General features: G+C 40.5%; 1 protein-coding gene across 3 annotated transcripts in view; it reads right to left on the bottom strand.

Annotated features, from left to right (window-relative positions):
* Positions 1–17,044, bottom strand: part of GAS2 (growth arrest specific 2) — a 79,647-nt gene extending 62,603 nt beyond the window's left edge. The window contains exons 1-3 of one of the 3 annotated variants that reach the window (XM_072339239.1): positions 16,131–16,495; positions 7,616–7,791; positions 736–860 (exon numbers count right to left, since the gene is read on the bottom strand). In XM_072339239.1, the coding sequence (XP_072195340.1) occupies positions 736–860; positions 7,616–7,757 (267 nt within the window). In that variant the 5' untranslated portion in view covers positions 7,758–7,791; positions 16,131–16,495. Of the gene's footprint in view, positions 1–735; positions 861–7,615; positions 7,792–16,130; positions 16,496–16,716 lie in introns of those variants that run through there. The other 2 variants (XM_072339238.1, XM_072339241.1) reach the window with 2 other exon arrangements.
* Positions 17,045–20,987: the final 3,943 nt, after the last annotated feature.

A 20,987-nucleotide genomic window follows, 5' to 3' on the forward strand; every position in this document is an offset into this window, starting at 1 on the left:
TTCCTGCTCTTAAGCTTTTTTTTTTTTTTTTTTTTTTTTTTCCCTATTTTTAACATATTGTGTATCCACCTTTTATTAACCTTTCCTGAAAAGGAAGATTAACCTGAATTCAACCAAAGAAATAAAAACAGATTCGGAGCAACTGTACTGATGTAATTGTCAATAATTCCACCTAACCTGTGCCAAAGAGATGCTCATTGCACTCTTTAATTTCTCCCGGTATGACTGGCCAATGGCTGTGATCAAGTGAGACCTTAACACTCTTAATCTTTGCTAAGCTCTTCCATATCTTCTGAAGGTTTATGTTTTCCATAATATGTCTGCAGCCTTGAATCCTTTCCAGTACACCGCAGGATCTTTAATCTCTGGACACCTAACTGCAAAATTGTGTTACTGACCTCTTTGGAGCTGTTTAAAGAGGAAATGGCACCTCCCCACTGCTCCTTAATATTTCCCCTTGCAAATACATACAAGGACTGTATTTTCCCTGCTAGCTACCATATCACACCAGTAGATCTTGTTTGATATCTTGTGTTCCACAGGTTACAAGTTGTTTTTGAGTATCTTCCTTGTATTATTACTTCATAATTATTGAAGAAACACTCATTTCTCCCAGTTTTACATTATCTTTTCCTCTATGTGGAAGAATTACTGCCCTGTTCATTGAAAGGGGCACCATAAACGAAAACTTTTAATTGCAAAATATTACATGCTAGAATAGTTAACAACACTTACTTTGCCAGGTTTGTTTGCCTCAAAGCTGTTTTCTTTAAATTTCTCCTGCAGGGTCTCAGCTAACCGACAAAGCAAGGCACCATTATCCAATTTCTCCATAAAGGTTTCTGCTGTTATTTCTCTACCTGAACAGCAAGCAGAAAGTTAGCATGGCAAGCAGTGTGCAGTGGTATAGATGGAACTTGTTTTAAGAAAAACAAACAAACAAACAACAACAGACAAACTACTAACAAACAAATAGGCACATCCTAAATGCACTGAAATCAAAAGAAATTTGGACGACAATTTAAAGCATACTTGAATTGAACAACTAGCATTTCTAATCTCACTACAACATTTCCAGTACACATAGAGCAAATTTTAAGATAACATGCTTTCCTTGGGAAGGCTTGTGCTACTTGAAAAATAATTCTAGCCTTTAAGAACTCCTATCTCATTTTATTTAGGAAATTCCAGTGCTTTCAGCAAACACACAGTGTAGTAGGCAGGTGGTTTACACTAGCATACGTGGGTAGTGATAGCATAAATATTGCTAACACTTCCAATGCTGTTTATTTTGTAGCAAACCATACAATGAAGGAAAGGGAAGTGTTCAATCAAAGTCTTAATTCTGCAAGAGGGTGACTGCAGTACAAAACGTTTCATGCTGTATTTCATTGCTCCACCCCAGCTTGAGCAGAGCAGGCGGCCAATGGTATCACCACAATCCCAGCGGTCCCATGATATTCAAACTAGGTGAGAAAGGCCAGATGAGAAGGGAATCTTTTGCCACCACAAACTGATCTCCCAGAATCACACAACCATTTCCAAATCAATATATTTCTAATTCTCTAAGCTTTTCACAATAATACTGAAAAATCTGCTTTCACTTTGGACTCAACTGTGGCAAGCCACTGGATTGTTCAGTGTTCTTCTACCATTAGAGCATCAAGAACTTAATAATACTCTTACTATTAAGATATGACGTCTTTTTTCTATTTATTTTTTAATGATACTTGCATACATCATTCGGGAAATTGCACCAAGCAATTCCTTTCTCATAAGCTGTTACACAGCATTCAGAAGCAAATATTATTAGTGAGAGTAGCTCCCCGTTCCAATCTCATCTACTCCTGCTAATCAAAGCTGCCTTCTTATAACAACAGGTAGAAACCTGCTTAATGCTGGTTCATTTTCTTTGCTATAAATCTATGACCAACAACTGTCTTTCCAACTAAACCACTTACATATATATCTGTTTAAGTTAGTATAGGAAAAAAAAAAAAATAGGTGTCTGTTTAGATCTGGATCACAACACTTCTGCCAAAGAAAAAAACTCAGAAAATTATGAAAAAAGGTTAAATGAATTAAATATTTTCTATGCCTTCTAATAGAGATGAGAGGGGCAAACAGTCAAAAATAAAAATGAAAAAGATAATTAAAATTTTCTATTTTACTCCTGCAATATATTATGGGTATACTGTCACCCGGTAATCAGTATCACAACATAGAATAGTCTAGCACTCTAGAGTCATGTATCTAAAAAAGCTAATAGAAAAATTATTTGTGTAGGCTTTTATCTAAAAATTGTTATATATTTCAGCATTCTTTAGGCAAAATAAACTGCCAGTCATTTCAGTTTGGACAGTTACAAACCAAAGATTAAGATCCATGTGGCAAAATCATTTTCAGATACAAGTTTTCCTTTCCCCCTCCCTTTAACTCTCTGCCACACAACCCACTCTATGGTTCCCATATACCTAAATTACTTCTCCAGGCAGAAGAGAAGCAGCAGCTCTGCAGACATTCAACACAATGGTAGTTTATATGCAACTGTCATTACTTTAGCTGTGCCTCCAATTCAGCTGAAGTCAGATCTGAAACTGACAGCCCACAGATTAGAATCATTCTGGCATATTTTTTCCCCAGTTTAGGTTTATAGCAAAAGTTTAGAAGCCAATAGAAATCTAAAACTGGAAAACTACGGAGTCATAAGAGTAGCTTTATTTTTGTTTATTAATAAGATTTTTTAATAAGCTCATTTTTTACTAAACTATGCTTCAGACAATTTCTAACTGTAGAAGGTTTTATTTTATGATGCACTTTTGCACAAGTGAAACAAAACTCAAGTCACACACACCCACTCTGTCCTATGTCTTACAAAGTTACAGGTTTATTATTCTACTAGTAAAAAAAAAAAGCTTATTTAAAACTATCTCCTCATTTAATACACATGGAAAGAAATCTTCTATCTTCTGCTGAGATTTAACAATACATTCACACTATTTTAAATGCTGAACAGCATTAGCAGTTTGGTCACTGCATACTGTATGCTAAGCTAAGAGTATTGTAGTTCTGTTCCCTTTTACAAAAGCTGAAAGAATTAGTTTTGCATTGAACATCTGTATCCAATGAAAAATATATTAGGTGTCAGCTTTCAATTCACTGTATTTTATGGCTCCAAGAGGTGGCATTTCTTTGCTAAAACAGACACTGACATATTTAACAGTTGAAATGTATTGATTCAAATGAGAGCAGTGTTCATAGCCTGAGGGAAAAACAGGCTCTGTGTATTTGTAAGGAAAAAACATTAAGCTCCATTAAAAATGGATAACTCCCCCTATAATTACAAGAAAGCAGTCACAATGTTTTTATAGAATGGTAATAACATTAAATACAATAAAAAAAACCAAAACACAGGAATATGAAAGCCCTCTCAAAACTTGGAAATATTACTTACCCCTTCTTATGCCGCACAGGCCAAATGCCCCTTAAAAAAGACAAACCCTTTTACCTGAATGCCTGGTATTTGGGAAGCATGGGCAGCTAACTATAAGGTCACCCAGACCCGGGTGTCCTGATGTAAGCAGGTTGGGAATTCAGTGAGAAGGAAACTCAAGAGCCCATACCTAGGGTGTGCATCCAAGTGGTCGAGAATGTGGGCCTCCAGACAACCAGAACTATTAATAAAATGGAGAGGGACTCAAACCCTAAAACAAAAGTACCCAAGTCTAGTAGGTTCCTCTACTATGTCAGTTTGTTCTTTTGCACTCGCTTCAGTAACTGTAATGCAGAAACAGCCTCAAAACTAGCTGATGAACTACTTTATAGAAGCGTGTAATTGCTTGAGTTGGAAGGAAGCTTTAAAGGTCATCTAGACCAACTCTCCTGAGATGAAAAGGGACACCCACAACACAATCAGGTGCTCCGAACCCAGTCTAGCCTGATCTTGTATGTCTCCAGGGATGGGGCTTCCATCACCTCACTGGGCAACATGTTCCAGTGCTTCACTTATTGTAAAAATCTTTTTTTTTTTTTTTTTTTTTTTATAGTATCAAATCTAAATTTCCCCTCTTTTAGCTTGAAACTAAAAGATTAAATGTTTCAATGGTAATACCAAACTAATAGTTTATAACCAGAAATCTTTTACTCAGATGAATCTCTGGAATACATAAGTGGAAGGATGAACTTCTACAGTACTGAGCCAGCAATGGAAGTATTCCTTTTGACCATCAACTCCTGTGGCATTTAACCCCAAGGTAACAAAACACATATACAAATAGGGGAGAAAAAAGGCAACAATTTTATGTAAATTAAAAAAAGTGGACCTTTTTGGACAAAAAGGCTGCTGTGTATCATTGAAGAGCAGAGATCAAGAGGAGTAACGTTGATATAATTGACATTGTTTGTACATTCCATTTAAATAACAATCTCAAAGACATGCTGATACTAAAGAAAATTATCAAGCCTCTCAGCTGAAAAAGAAGCTGCTCTAGAAATACTAGAGGTATCGTTATCACAAATGTATTGATACTCATGGGTACTTATCATTTACCTGTATTATCCACTGGCTTTAGCTGAACACATTGCTGTTGAAAATAAAAGGATGGTTACAAAATCTTCTTAGAGAGATACCTGAGCTGAAGCAGGTTTTGCTTTAATGAAGAGTCTAAGAAACACAGTTTTCCTGCCTGAGACTTCCTACCTTTCTTCCTCCAAATTTTACACCTCTTTTAACATCATCATTTTCCAAACCTAGCCTGTAATTGAATGCCTCCTACAGTCCTCATCAATTCTCTCCTTTTCTCCAAGTCTACTCCACTTTTGCATCTGAACAAGCAATTTGCATATGCCTCATGCAACTTGCAACTTTTACTTGTCCTCATCCTCAACATTTTGCAGCCTCCAGCCCCTTACCAATGAGTTTCTGAATTTCTGCTATGAAGAGGTCACAGCATTTATATTATGGAGCCCAGTTATGTTGCCACAGTCAACGAACATCTTACAGATCTACTCTGTGTGGTCCCAGGTGCTAAACAAAGCTGGATGGAATAAGTTTTGGTATTGTGATCATCTGGTAAATGCCCTCAAGAACAAGAAAAGATAAAATGAGACAGTATCAGAAGGCACAGAAGATGGCAAATACCATTTGCTGTCAAACAGCCGTTTCGCCTCTGCTAGAAGATCAGTATGGCCGAACAGTTCTAATCCTTACGTGAAATTTGCTCAAGATGAAGCACGTACCTGCAAGAGGATTCTACTGAACTAAATACATACATTATCTATCCAGTTTAGAAAGCAATAGCAGCAAAAGCGTGGCTGAGTGCTTCATTGGTTCCATATGCAGTAAAAAGATTTAGGAGATGACCTTGATTTGCAAGACAATTGATCGAAATATCTCCTTAACTTTGTCACAATAGGGTTCTCTCAGCCAGCAGGGAGAAGTGAGGCTGAGAGCTGCAACATTCACCGCTCCACTCCTCTTGCCTGCTGCAACGTTGAGGTGCCACACTACGAGAAAATACGATGCTCTACAGCATCATACGAGTCACTTCTCTCTGCAACATATATTTCATCTGCAGCACCCCTTAACGCAAAGTAAGTTTTCTCTATGGAGAGAAAAAATAAAAATAAAATAAAAAAGAACAAAAAAGGAAAAAAAGCACAGAATCAAAGAATTGCTCAGGTTGGAAAAAACCTGAAAGATCATCAAGTCCAACTGCAACCTAACCATGCTACCCTAAATCTAACAATCCTCTGCTAAATCACGTCCCTGAGCATCGCATGCAACTGCTTGGATATCCTCTTTGGATAATGTGAAGTAAGAGTACAAGCAGGTATTTACAACAAGGTAACAGCGTGCTATAAATTCATACCAATTTTAGCCCACAGCAACATTCTTGTGTGTCCCTCCTCCAGTGAAAGTTAACCCCAATTATAAAGTAATTAAACCAAATTTGAACTCTGAGTGAATATACAAAATATGTTAATACATCCCTTCAGTTACACTTCATTTATTTTGACTGGATTTTAACTTAACTCATTTGAATAACAATGTCTACACAGGAATTTGAAGCACTCTAACAAATCACTATAACTTCAGCTCTTCACAACAAGCTGAGAAAATAAGAACTCACATGTGAGAAGGTGTTGGGGAATGCATTATGCAAATGAGCCGTGCATGTTGCTTAATTAAAAGAAGGCTGTGCTCATTTACTTACACAGTGAAGAGTTTAGTGTCCATATGAAAAATCAGATTTTTAATTACATTTGGCATTTTGGAACCTCCTGCTGGTCGCTACTTTCTTACTAAAAAAGTGACCTCATTCCTAAACTCCTCACTGGAAGAACTCTGTTAGGAACTGCAAACAAGCTTCTGTTTGTTTTAGTGGGCCTCACTAGAACTTCACTGTTTAAAAGACTTTAAGCAATATATTCAGTCCTTAACAAAATGGGCTGCTTCTGATTCAAAAAGCAACCTTTTGGACTGCCTCCTTGCGGCAATTATAGCAAAAAGGCAGAGTTTCTGGATTTTCACCTGGCTTTGCTTGGACAACACTTTGAATATGTTAATTTAAACAGAAGTACCACACAACAATATAATTTAAGGTGCCAGTTTCACAACTTTAAGTTCAGAACTATTCCAATAATAATATTTGTGCTGCCTATCTGATAATATTGTGGTGTAAGTGCATTCTACTTACATGCTGTTTTTCTATGTTCATCATAGCTTAACATTACTTTCATTTATCTTCAGCAGAAGAGGCATAATATTTTAGAACAGGAAAAGAAAAGGCACCCTATCATTGTATGATATCACCAACTACATTCAACTGCAACAATAACCAAGATAAAGCACTGCCTTTCTGACCAAAGCAGATTTCCATAAGAAATATAATCCCAATGTTAAAAATGCCATTCCAAGTTTGCCTCCAAAAAACATCAAGTGAATGTCACCTTGTCTAAAATAGTTTCTTCTCTTTGATTAAGAAGAGCAACTGCTGATGCGTTTCTCTTCAGATGAGGATTTTACAAGATTTATATCACTTAAGTCACATGTTTCTTGGTAGAAGTGCCATCAGCAATTGGTTTCTGCTTCATGCATCAGGAGTTACAACCACAATCAGAAAATCTCCAGGTCCCAGCTGCAACTTCTGGGTCAGATCCCTCTACACGCAAGCTTCCACAAGTCGTCACATGCATTGCACTGAACAGCAATTATCCACAACTAGACTGCTTGGTCAGTGAAAAACTATCTAATGGGTTCATTTATTCCAGGCATTTAATGCACCCAGAGTCTGTGGAAGGTCTCCCAATAAAAAAATAGGACGTAACTGATGGCAGGAAGTTGCAACATCCAGCTTAATTATATTAGCACATAAAACCCATATGAAAGTAAATTTAATGACAATTTGAGGGAAAATAAATGTGAGGACAATACATGTTTAATTACATTACTTCCAGAACTGTCTAGACTAACCATGAGTATTTCTGACTCTTTAGAAGTTGTTCTAGGTGAGATTAGCTAGTTAATCCTATTTTTGAAGCACAACATAGTCTGAAGATATTCATTTTCGTGGAATTCTCATACTGTCCGGCAATTCTATTTCTCATATCTTACCCAGTAAGTTTGTGAGCCACAGGGCCAAATCCTCTTTCATCGGCAATAAGTTGGCCTCATGTCTGCTGGCAAGCCACTGACTGTATTGGTGCATATCAGAGAGGCCAGGCCCACGTGCTTTTGGGCTCAGAGCAGTGCACATTGCTTATCCACTGGTTGTACCTGTTTTAGTACTTCTTGAAAAAGAAAAAAAAAAAAGAAACAAACACGTAAATCAACATAGCAAATAAAATTGACAAATCCTCTTTTTAACATGGCTATAGACAAAAGCTTTAACTGTGACTCTGTACTCACCCAGCTACATGTTATCAACCCATAACCAAGTACTGCAAAGAACAATTAAAATCCAAAAGAAAACAAGCATTTCACAGAAAACCAGCAAACTCAGTACAGCGCCTGATCCAATATCCATTCCAAATAAATAGAAAGTTTCAGCCATCTTTGGATCAGGCCCAAGAAAAACATGTGAACAACTAAGTTAGGCTACTGCACAGACTTGCTAACAAATAGCAAATGTAGTTACCAAGTAGAATCCCTGTAATCTGCAGCTTTAGAATAATTAAGGAAAAATGCAAGATGTATATGAAGAATAACATTCTTTCTTCAGAAAGCAGCATGACAGCCCAGGCTGATTACCCACCACTCTTCCTACTTCCATCTTTTATACAAATATCCTCTGCTTCAGTGGTAATGTGTGGAAGCACAGATTTCAGGTAAGGCAATACGTCATGTGTTAAATATTAGTTAAGTGTTCAACTCCTGGTGCAGCCAGAGACGTTAGGTCCATTGGACCTATATTCCCATTCCTGAAGGGATAATTCTCCCCTCTGTGGCACAAGCATGCTAAGGAAAGAGGTTATGTTATGTATGAAAAGAAAATCAGACCTGAACTCTATTGCTTACAGCAGTGAGCTGGGTTACTTTATTGTACTTCAACTATTTTTCCAACTGATCCATACTAACTGTGGTTACATGGGGCAGCTGACTTCAGCTTACTAATCACTGCAAACACTGTTTCTTTCTTTCAGTCAGGTAAGAGTCGTTCAGACAGAAAGACAGACAGAAAGACAGACAGAAAGACAGACAGAAAGACAGACAGAAAGACAGACAGAAAGACAGACAGAAAGACAGACAGAAAGACAGACAGAAAGACAGACAGAAAGACAGACAGAAAGACAGACAGAAAGACAATATAAAAAGGAGCCATTTGTTATACTATTCTACTGAAACCTGGAACAAAAAGTGTAAATAATTAAATCCTTTGCCAAAAGGAAAAACGCACACTGAATACAAAAAGCAACTGCCATAAAACTGTTCTGCAAACTACATTTCCCAATACATGAAAAGCTAGTTGGGATATGCAATATTTACCTTAAAATTGTGCAGCATTTTCTAAACCACAGCATGGCTAAATAAACTCATTTTTCCCTCAAAAAGATCTCCTCATATCATGTTGAGAGCACCAAAATCCTTACCCCAAATGCTGAAATGGCAGTTGCCTTTGGAGTAGGTAAACACAGCTTTCACTGTGAATGTATCTCTCACCGAAATCAGTTTTTTTCAGTCAATAATTCAGTGGGGTCAATAAAATCAGTAAATATCCTCAAGTATCAAAGTTCCACTGGAAGCAAAGGAATTTTAGACTAAAATATGTAAGTGAGGTACAGCTCACTTCTTGAAAATGACTTTTAAAAAGCTTCAGCTTGGATCAACGTCTTACTGGTTGGTTACATCCAAGTTGTACCTATTCATTCTGTTCAAGGGAAGAGAAAAAAGAATGTTGCTGTTGACTCCAAAAAGCCTTCTACTGTGTCACTCACGAAATTGATTCCTTCTAACTACACGATCCTAACAATTTAAGAGTTACCACAACAGCACTTCAAGGTTGCTTTAAGTCTTCAGAACAATTTGCTTAACTCACTGCTTCACTCTGAACAATCAGAAACACAATCAAGATGGAGAACTAATTGCATCTTATCATCAAAGATTACATGGGAATGAAACAGGTAAAAATTCCACGCTTGCTTTACAGAAAAATAAGAATAAAAATCCTTATAGTAACTTTTTTATGTGTGATTTCTGGAGCAGGATTGTCTTAAATATATAGAAAATGGACCTCTTCACTGCAAGTATTTTCAGGTTTCTTACAGTCTTTGAGGAGAGGGTTGGAATAGATGATCCCTGGAGATTCCTTCCAGCCTGAATTATCATGTTATTTTACATTTCAAGGATGCACACAAACACATCATGGGACCCCAAGGGTACCTCTGCTTCCACAGGAGGTTCTCACGAGGTGAACATCCTGAGCTGGGTTAACAGGCATTCCAGGGAGACAACATTCTGTTCAGGAAAGGTGCAGCAGCCCCTCCATCTCTAACAGCTTATATGTGGAATTTGGAGTTAATGTATAACCACCAACATGATAACGTGCTGACAGCCAGTTACTACATAGGCTGTTGCCAGCAGTAAGGCAGAAGTAATCCTATGGTCTGAAAACTGCCTTTTTTTGCTATTGTTTGTTTCAAGGCCTCCAGACCAGGTACAGGGAAACAATTTGGGTTTCCCTTGTCAGTCTGTGAAACAAGCACCGCAGTAAGTCTACACTTCAAACCAATCTCTGTGATCAGAACAGAGAACTGAGGGATTTGAGACATTACTTCAGTTTAGCTCTAAAATGAATGGCTATATTTAAATATGCATCATAATGACCTACATCTTGTTTCACCAAACAGCAGCCAGGCCACATGAAGTTCAAGAAATCTCTGAGTCTCACTGCAGAAAGAAAAGTGGGAGAAACAAGAGCTCCAACTGATGACTGAAGGATGCAGGGGTGCTGGAGTTCAGCAGTTCCTTGGCTAGTAAGAGCTGAAATCCTGGCCGGGACACTGATTCCCAGAGTAGAAAAGGAAGGAAAGAAGGGAAAGACAAATAAAATGAGGTGAGAAAAATAGCTGTAAATTGAGAATGACTGTCAGCTCTGCTCTGGGATTGGAATAGCAGTCCGCTTGAAACAGTAGTCCTGAATTAACAATAATTACTGTGATGGTGCAGGTTACTTTGTGGAGCTGGCATACAAAGCAAGGACAGCAGAATGAGAAAGTTAATATTGATTATGACTCTTCACTAAGAACCCTGATGAATCACAGGTGAACTAATACACAGTCCAACTAGATCTCTTTGCAAGCTTATTTCTGACACCATGTTGTCTTCTTTCTCCTTTATCCCCCTACTTCCCTGAGAACGAGCCTTAAGCTTGGTAAAACTCTTTCTTATTAAAATCAGTGCGACAAAAGTCAGCCTTTGAGAAATGAAGCATAACTTGCTTCCTGTCACAAATTCCATTGGAGATAGCATGCTAGTGATCAAATTACATAAGCATGTCAGAAACTGTCAGACTCCTAAATATTCTTTTTGCAAACTCTGGCTGCTAGTGAACTCCTAAGTTTAGCTTAAGCCGCCACAATATTTCAGTAAAGAAGTACCTACTCATCAGCTTTGGAAAGAAATAAGAGCTCTGTAGAGATCTTATAGTAGCCTTCAAGGGGGCTTACAACAAAGATGGGGGAGAGAAAAAAGAGGACAAGGAGTTGTGGCTTTAAACTAAGAACACATATAGTTTCAACATTAGGAAAAGCACCTAGAAGGCGCTGAGGCCCTGGCATAGGCTGTCAAGAGAAGCTGTGGATTCCCTGTTCCTGGAGGTGTTCAAGACCAGGCTGGATAGGGCTTTGGGCAGCCTGCCCACTAGCAAGGTGCTCCTGCTCATAGCAGAGGGGTTGCAACTGCATGATCTTCAAGGTCCCTTCCAACCCAAACTAGTTTATTTGTCTACACCATCATCTCACCTCCTTCCGTCATCTTAATATGTTTACTTCTTGGTGAGCTGGAGAGAATTTTACTGACAATTCATCACTGAGAAATTTGGTAAGAGAAAATAACTATCCTGCTACGGAGAGAGACAGTAGTGTTCAAGGGTGCACCAACACAGCTGAGGAAGCAATCCTCATTGGCTTCAACAACCATTTCATCCTTTCCTCTTAGCAGACACGAGGTAGGAACAAAGCAGTCAGAAAAATACTGTTTTTCCTAAACTCGCTACTTTCTAATAGTACCATCAACTCATCACATACGTGGCTTTTTGAAATTAGCCAACACAAACAACAAATACCTCATTTTATAGAATACTCTGCTCTTCTATAAGCTGCTGGACTGACATGAGGTATGTCTAAGTAGTTTTAAAACTTCCCTCTATATGTTTTTCTCCTCAACAAGTTATTTCTTTTTCCTACTATTCTGAAGACAGACCAGGAGAGGTCTTCAGCTACTTTTCATTGTTTTGTTACAGGTTATATCTTACTCCTCCCCCCACTTCTGTCAATAAGAGGAAGACTTCTCAAATTCTCAGACTTATTGTCTAGCTGAAGAATTCCATGTGGGATAGTTTACAGTGCACACAGAGACTTGTAACAGATTCAATACGCTAGAAGATTCTATTTCTCTCTGCTTACTTCTATCAAACAGTGAAGTTCTTATTTTGTTTTACAGTGGCACATTTAGTTTTGTGTTTATTGTAGCTCACTGCTTGTATTTTGCCAGCAATGTAACTTACACTGTCTGCTGTTATTGACGATCAGGTCAAAGCAATGACAATCAAACAAGTAATCTTCTGTTATTCTGCAGGCTTTTGGAGGGGCTAACTGGAACAACAAAAGGATTCAACAATGATACACAGGAATCAAAGATCGCTTGATCTGTAAAGTAAGGCTGGCTGTACAATTAAGTACTCACAGTTGCATGCATTTGGATTCAATTGCATTTCCTATTCCAACAGCCTTCCTTTCCTTATAAGATTTTCTTAACACTATTCTTCTACAAAGCCAGAGCATTATTACAGACTACAGGGTTGGAAGGGACCTATAGAGATCATTTAGTCCTGCAAAGCAGGATCCCTACAGCAGGCTGCACAGGTAGGAGTCCAGGCAGGTCTTGAATATGTCCAGAGAATGAGAATCCGCATTAACATGATGGAAACATTAATTTTACTCTATATAATACAAGTTTGTACATCAGGGTGCATGAATGCATAAATATGTATACAAAAAACACACATGCTCCATCCTGTGAATTAACCAGGCAATTCAGCAATGTTTTACTCCAAACTATCAATCTAGTATATACGGATAGTGGCTCATACTGAGTACTTGCTGACCATGCAGTGCTCTATTACATAAATGTCACTGTTGCTTCAACCTTGCACCTAATCATGATATCTGCCCTCAGATCTCAATAAACAAAAGGAAGATCGAACCATTCCTTTTAACTTGCATCATCATACAGTAATTCCAGATCAGGGACAAAGTCTTGCTAAGTTATTTTCTCTTTATGATTTGCTTTAAGAATCAGCACAGAATTTAAATAACTCGTGAAACAAGCTTTTTTCTTCCAATTCAGTTAAAAGATGACAAAAGTGTTCATGAAATGGAAAAATTGCAAAGCAAGCACAGAACTGTGTTAAGAAATCAATCAAATAATCTCTGATGCCAATGTCCTGTCCCTGGATAACATACCAGCATGATGTAAGTTTTATAAGAGACACACTGGCTGCGTAGCAGAGACCTGCTTTGGCCCACATGGGTGCTGCTGCTTATCAGCAAGGTAACTGACTGGCTCCTATCAGTTGGCTACCAAAGCAGAGCTATCTAGGGCTGAAAAATCTGCACGTATGCCAATTCAGTGGCCTAATTGCTCCAGAAAGCTTAAACAGAAGATGGTATAGCTCTGCCTTGGAGCTTGGATTCAGAGACTATTTCAAAAATCCGCACTTAGGCTTCAAGCTTCTGAAATGAAGTTTTCCCTAATATGACAGGGGGGAAACTGTGTTAGATACCCAGTCGTGGAATTAAAAATAAGCAGACAACTGTGCAATAGCTTTATTGGCACTGCTAGAACGAGCAGACAGCAACTTAGACAAGAGTAGCAATAGTTTTCTCTGAAGCAACTGTAACTTGAACACTAGACTGCACATTGGCTTTGACAGAGGGGTATCGGCTATAACTGCAGACAATCTCCTGCTGTCTTAGAGAGAAGGTAATGCTATTGGAAAGCAGCCATCCTGGAAAGAGAGGAGACAGAGGATCAAAAGCCAGAACAGAGCTCATGAGTATCTGGCAAGGCTTTCTGCTGGATCTCCCTGCTAGCTCTAATCACCTCAAGCAGATGGAAAAGAACAGAAATTTGAAACTTTACTGAAGTACTTCAAGTGGACTGCGTGAAGCATTCGCTTACTGTAAGCTGGGTGCAAAAGGAGCTTAAAATAAGACCCAACATTCAAAAATCAATCTGTAGCAACAAAGCACACATCTGTGTGACCAGAAATGAGGCTGTCCACAAAGTGGAACTCGCACTTGCAGTCGGCACTTTCACATATGCAAGTGCTACTTCTATACACTGAGCAAGTCTAAGCATCAACACATTCACTGTTGAAAACTGATTCTAGTTTTCATACCTTGTTGTTGACATATTATTTTAGATTTGGAGAAAATAAGTAAGGTTTGCAGACTGAAAACTGCTCTTGTTTTTTTCCATACCGTCAATTACATACATATACACGGACAGGCACACACAGAGGCAAAAATAACGTATAGGAATGTCTTCCTTTGAGAGCCACGTACATAACTAACAACCTCTGTAATCAATTTTTGTGATGTCAGAACACTTCCCTGTGGCAAGATCTGCCAGACAGTGGAATAACTTCCCTAGGTGGAATCACGAAAGCTCACTTACTTGAGGTACCTAAAGAAGCTAAAAGCAGCAGTAGGAAAACAACCAGAAACTTGTTACTCACTGGTAGATTTCACTCAACCAATCTTTATCACCTGTAACTCTCAGTTTACTACGGACCAAACGTCACCTTCCTTTCAGGTTCCTTAGAGGTAAAAGCAAACTCAATCACTCTTAAAGCTATGATTCTGCCTCTGCATCTCAAAGCTTCTATTGAAGAGCTATTGAACGACAGATCATTCTCGTCTGCATTAACTTAAATATGTATATTTATAATCTGACTTTCTTATCACCATAAACAAGAAGATAAAACATCAGCTCACAGATGCAGCAAGTGTATTTCTGAAGGGAAGTTCAATTTTTCTAGTTATTTTATTATCCTTATAAACTAGACCACAACCAATTTAGCCCAAGGTTCCTGGAGCTTTCCCAGCACAACTTGGAGCACACTGTACATGTTGGGAGGGGCACTGGAGGGGAACCACCATCTGAAACTCATTAATCAATTAGAATTTTTAAGGGTTTACATCAAAATGTGATCTGCGCTGATAAAGTAAACTTTAATCACAAGAAGCCTTTGTCCTTTACGTTATGAATATACTTGCTACAGCACGTGCAGTGCTCAGAGCAGAGGATACAGAACCTGGCAAAAACAGCACGCTGATACTTTAAACCTGTAAGGCCCTTGGTCTGAGGCCAGACCAGAATGAAGTTAACCACACAAAAATCCGAGCTAATCATTGAAAGCCTGGATATTTCTAGGACTGTGCCTAGTAGGAATAACTCTATTGCCTTGCTAATGTCTTCTCTTCCAAAAGGAAAGCAATGAGTCTTTCTCACATAGACCAAAACAAAGCCTTAGGAATATTCTGTATGTATTCTAAGCCATTAAAAGTTAGCAGAAGTTTCTATTTCCACAAACCGGAGAGGGAAATATACACACACCTGTCACATCACATCTGACGAGGAGGAACGTGTCTCTTGCTGCAAGCACACTAAGCAGGCAGCATTACAAGTTGACTAGTTAACATCAGCTTTGTGTTGAATTACAACATTTCTGTTCTGAAATCAGCAAGAAGCTTTAATAAAGAGATTTCAAGCAGAGCCAAGAAGGGACTTCAGACTTTAGTGAAATAAGATCGTGGGCCAAAAGGAAAATAAAGTGATCAAATGTAGTATCCTGAAGTCAGTATGGACTGCAAGTGTGGGGCCATAACTAACCCCTCTCACTTCTTTCTCTGGGTTCAGGGTGACCGTGGTCCCACCAGGGCACCACAGTATAATGCTGATCAGATACTCTCTTGAACCACACAACGCGTATTTAGGAAGGTCAGCTAATTTCTTTTTAAAACACAAAGTACCTCACAAAACCACCATGATGTTTTGCACAGCACCTACTTTGCAGCAAAGAAACCATTTGAGACTTAAAATACACGGAAACTGAAGAGAACTTGGTCGGTTTTAATTTCAAAGTACTGCCAGAATAGTGCTAGAGCTGCAGTAAGGTCCCTACCAAGCATCTCTGCTGGTGCTCTGGAAAGCAAAGCTGACGCACACCTCTGCAACAGCGAGCCGAGAGGAGGGAGACGCAAAGAAGGGAGGATGCTAAGACAGATGTTTAGAAATAAACTCTTGCCTAAGCCAAAGCCAGCCCTTCCCGAAAGCTGAATCCGGAGCCTAGGGAAGTAAGCAAGCACCTGGGCGGCCGTGCGAGCCGCCCCCACCCCACACTTGCCTTTCCCACGTGCGCTGCGATCTCTCCGGCCTCGTCCTCGTCCTCCTGCCCCTGCCTTACCCAGGGCTCCGCCGACCGGCCCCGCAGCCGTGCCGGGAGGAACGGGAGAGGTGCCCGGGAGATTGCCCCGCTTCGCTCTCACCCTCCACCGAGCCCGGCTGCGCTGTCCTCGGGGCCTCCCCCCGATACGCCAGAGCTAATAGCTTTGCCATAAGTGCCGCCAGCGCGGCTCCCGGCTCTGCCCCTCGGGGGCAGGACCAAGAGCGGTCGTCGCGGCCCCTCCGCGGGATGCCCGGGGGCGGCCCACCAGCGAGTTCCAGCCCAGCCGGCTGTCCTCGGCCAAGCCCCCTCCACCGGCCCTCCCGCACCCCACGCACGCTCTCACACCGCTTCCGCGCTGCTTTCAACCTCTGGACGCACAGAAAGGAACCCCCCGCCGAACACACACACACAAAAAGAAAATGAAAAAAGAGATTAAAAAAAAAAAAAAAAAAGAAAGAACGAAGGAAAGCAAGCAAAGCCCGCTGCCCTGGTACGCGGGAACGGAAACAAAAGCAGCAGCACCGTGCTGCTAAACGCAACTCACCTTCCCGCTGCCGGCCCCTTTTTCTTTCAACTTGAAGGCAGCCGGCGGAACGCCCTCAATTTAAAGGAGCCTGGGCCGCGGGCTCCTCCGTGGGGCCGGCAGCAAGCCCCGACGAGGGGCGCAGGGCCCCCCCCCGCCTGCCTGCACTCACTCAACTCAGAGCCGCTCGCCGCTGAGCCTGCCGGCAGCAGCCGCCGCACGCCGGACCCGAGCAGTGCGGCAGCAGCAGCCGCTCCTCATGCTTTTGGCTGCTCCGCTCGGTGCTCTCTTTGGAAAAGACTTTGCTTTTTCCCTTCAGCCTCTTCCCCTCACAACCCCATTTCCTATATTTCAGCAGCCCGCATAGACTGAACGGAAGTTCAGCGCTTGCTTTTCTTTTCTTTTTTTTTTTTTTTTTCGGCAAACGCAGTTGACACTGATTTACCCTTGAAACGCTGTGATATTGTGTTACAGTTCTTGGCAGCAAGTTAGTGATTAAGTCCATTTCTCTTTCATTATTGCTGCTCTCTTTCCAAGACTGGAGAAGAGAAAGGAAAAAAGTCATATCTAAGATACAAGTCCCATTTTCTTGAATTCAAATAGTTGCTGCTGGGACTTTTGGGCACTTAAAGACATCTGTCTGATCATCACTTCTTGAGCCTTCGTTTATCTTCTCTCACTATAGGAATACGGTTTCAACTTCACATCTTGGGATGTGCTTCATTCCACGTGTCTCCACAACCATTTCATGCCACCTTGCAGTCTACTCTGAATAAATTCCACGTGCTACTCCTGAATTAATCATTCTTATGTTACTTTTAGAAGTGATGGATAGAGATTTTGCTTGCTCTTGGATGGCTAGGCTTCCTTTGCCAAGCTGAACCCCAACTAACTCCTAGAACACCTTCAGTTTAGCCATTATTTCCTTCTCACCCTATTTCATTTTCATGACATTTCAGCATTACGCTCAGTGTCAGAGATTACCTTCCCCAAATGTTTATTCATTTATTCCCTAGGCAGGGAAGCCCCTTTAGTGAATTCAGTAGTGGGAAACAGATGTTCAGACTTCTGCTTATCTCAGCGCATGGATGTAGATTAGCTTGTTGAGTTTCCTAATGACATCACGCTATCACTTTCCATCAGATCGCTCCAGTTGAACAGCACACTTATTTTCTCTTGCAATCTATATTCAATTAATTAAATTCTTCTAGCCAAAGCACATCAGACACAATTATACTGAAAGAGTTGTCTTAACCTGATTGCTGAAAAGCCCATCGAGCTGACCCCTATTTTTTATTTACATCCATTCCTTCCTACTCTGATCTGCTGGGAAAATTTGATTTGCACACTTAATGCTGGGTTATTTCTCAGTAATTACGCCGTAAGCAAATTCCTGCTGAGCTGCAGTTGTTCATTCCTGGCCAACCAGAATGCCTGCATCTTTTGCTATTTATTTTATTCTCATGTTCATATTGCACTGTTCTGATGGACTATTAATTGCAGAGATGAGTGCTGCTTAAGTGAGAGCCTTTCGTTCCATTTAAAGCTTCAGCTCATCACAGCTGAGTATCAGCACACAATTAAACATACTCTTAGTCTTGTGCTGTGTGTTGACATTTGGACAGGCCTGAGCATGATGGTTTGCTTTAGCCAGTCCAAACTCTTCAAGAAAATATATAAAAATGGAGAAGAGATCCCCTCATGTTTACCAAAATATCTTGGGGATGATGAAGAAAACAGGGTACAGAAGTCGAGCAGATTCCTGTCTTCATTTAATTATCTTTCAGAGGTTTTATTCAACCTTGAGACCAACTCTATTATGCCATTCTGGATACCTTTTATTCTGCAGCTTTATACAAAACACGGAAAACATTTCATTAAGAAGCAATTACTTCTCCAGTAGAAGGTTTAAGTTTCAGACATTCTCTTGAAGTTACAAGGCTCCTCCCAAGCAATTCTACAAAGGAGCTGAGGCATTTCCAGACCTCATGCACTAAATCTTGAACATGCATTTGCCTGTGTAGCAGTGAAAACAGCTGAAAGGGCAGCTCTAAGACTCTGAAGCCAGAGTTGGTTGTCAACTCCTTGGTCTGTTAGCTTGTACTGAAGACTAACCTAATATTAGCTGATAGCAAAAGAGTGTATGCCCACAGATGCACAGTTTGAATCATTTTCTACTTCTTAGAGCAAGACTGAGTGCAATGCAGTGCCAAATACACATCTGAAATGTACGTTACATAAACGTTATGGGTGTTTCAGTAGTGACACTGCAGTTACAAGGGCACTGAGATTCACACTTTAAGCAGGACTACAACATTGCTTTTTCACACTTAAATATTAGAAGCTGGTCTTCCAAATTTGACCCAACACCCCACAGCACAAATACATACATTCTCTATAGGAGATCACATCAACTACACACTTATTCAGGTTTTTTATTATTATTTTTTTTCTTCAGAGGAAATACACTTCCCTTGTGAAATGCTAATATTTTCTTCACTGTTTTTCTGGACAAAAAACTTCCACTCCTGCCACGCTCAGCTTTCAGTATGCACCCATTCTGATAACATTTCTGACATGGTGTACTTCTGAACAGACACTAGGCTGACTTTGACAGTAGAAACTGACATAGAAAATGTTTCTTATTTGCTGAGATGCAGCAAATTCTAACCCAAGTCTGACAAACTTTCTGTTTTGGGACAACAAATCAGGGTTCAAAAACACTAAAAGTTTTGCTTTAACTCAGTTGTGCATCTTTATGTGTGGATGTCTTGGTTTCAGCTGGGATGGAATTGTTACTATTAGAGTGACTGGTTGGATGCTATGTCTCTGTCTTTAGGGGAATAACAATGTTGATAACACACCAATGTTTATAATCGCTGCTGAACAGTGCTATATGGAGCCAAGGCCATTTGCAGCAAAGGGCCCAAGGAGCTGGGAGGGAACAGGATTAGGACAGCTGACTTAAGCTAGCCAAAGGGATGTTCCCTACCATATGACATCAAATGGAAGGAGTTTTGAAGGGGATTGGAATTGATCTCTCTCTTTTCTCCTGGTCAGGGGACTAGCTCAGCATCTATTGGGTGGCACTGAACAGTTGCTTATGTATCACTTGTTATCTACATTCACATATATATGAATATACATATATACACACACAGTTGTATCATAGATTTGCTCAGGTTGGAAAAGACCTTCAAGATCAAGTCCAACCACAACCTAACCATACTATCCTAACTCTAACAACCCTCCACTAAATCACGTCCCTGTATACCACACCCAAACAGTCCTTATACACATCCAGAAATGGGGACTTAACCACCTCCCTGGGGAGCCTATTTCAGTGCTTATTAGCCCTTTCTGTAAATTTTTTCTTGATATCCAACCTCAACTTCCCCTGGTACAACTTGAGGCCATTTCCCCTTGTCATGTCAACTGCCACCAGTGAGAAGAGATCAAGTCCAAGTCCTTTCAGGTGTTTGAAGAGAGCAATAAGGTCTCCCCTCCACCTCCTCTTCCCAAGACTAAACAGCCCCTGTTCCTTCAGTTGCTCTCCATAAAGCATATTCTCCAAGCCCTTCACAAGCCTAGCTGCCCTTTTTTTGGACCTGTTCCAGCACCTCAATGTCCTTTCTGTACTGAGGTGCCCAAAACTGAACACAGTACTCTAGGCCTCACCAAATGCCAAGCACAGGAGCAGGATGACTTCCCTAGTCCTGCTCACCACACCATTCCCAATACAAGCCAGGATGCCATTGGCCCACTTGGCCGCCTGGGCACGCTGCAGGCTCATAGTCAGCCCATAGTCCATCAGTACCCCAAGGTCTCTTTCAGTCAGGCAGCTTTTCAGCCACTCCTCCCCAAGCCTGTAGGGTTGCTGCAAACAAAATGCACAACCTGAAACTTGGCCCTATTGAAACTCATACAGTCTACCTTGGCCCATCCATCCAGTTTATCCAGGTCCCTCTGTAATGCCTTTCTCCCCTCTAGGGCATCAACACTCCCTCCCCACCTTGGTGTTGCCTGCAATAAATCTGCAGTCAATCCCACTGTCAAGATCATTGATAAAGATGCTAGATAAGTGTGGCTCCAGTGCTGAGGCCTGGGGAATACCTTCATCCACTACATGGGTCACCTTGTCATAGAATGAAATCAGGTTTGTCGAACAGAAATTACCATTCATGAACCCATGCTGACTGGGCCTGATCCCTTGATTGACCTTTAACTGATCCGTGATGGCTCCCAAAATTATCTGTTCCATAACCTTCCCTGGCACTGAGGTGAGACTGACA

Source organism: Excalfactoria chinensis, chromosome 5, assembly GCF_039878825.1.
Source record: "Excalfactoria chinensis isolate bCotChi1 chromosome 5, bCotChi1.hap2, whole genome shotgun sequence".
Taxonomy (NCBI): domain Eukaryota; kingdom Metazoa; phylum Chordata; class Aves; order Galliformes; family Phasianidae; genus Excalfactoria; species Excalfactoria chinensis.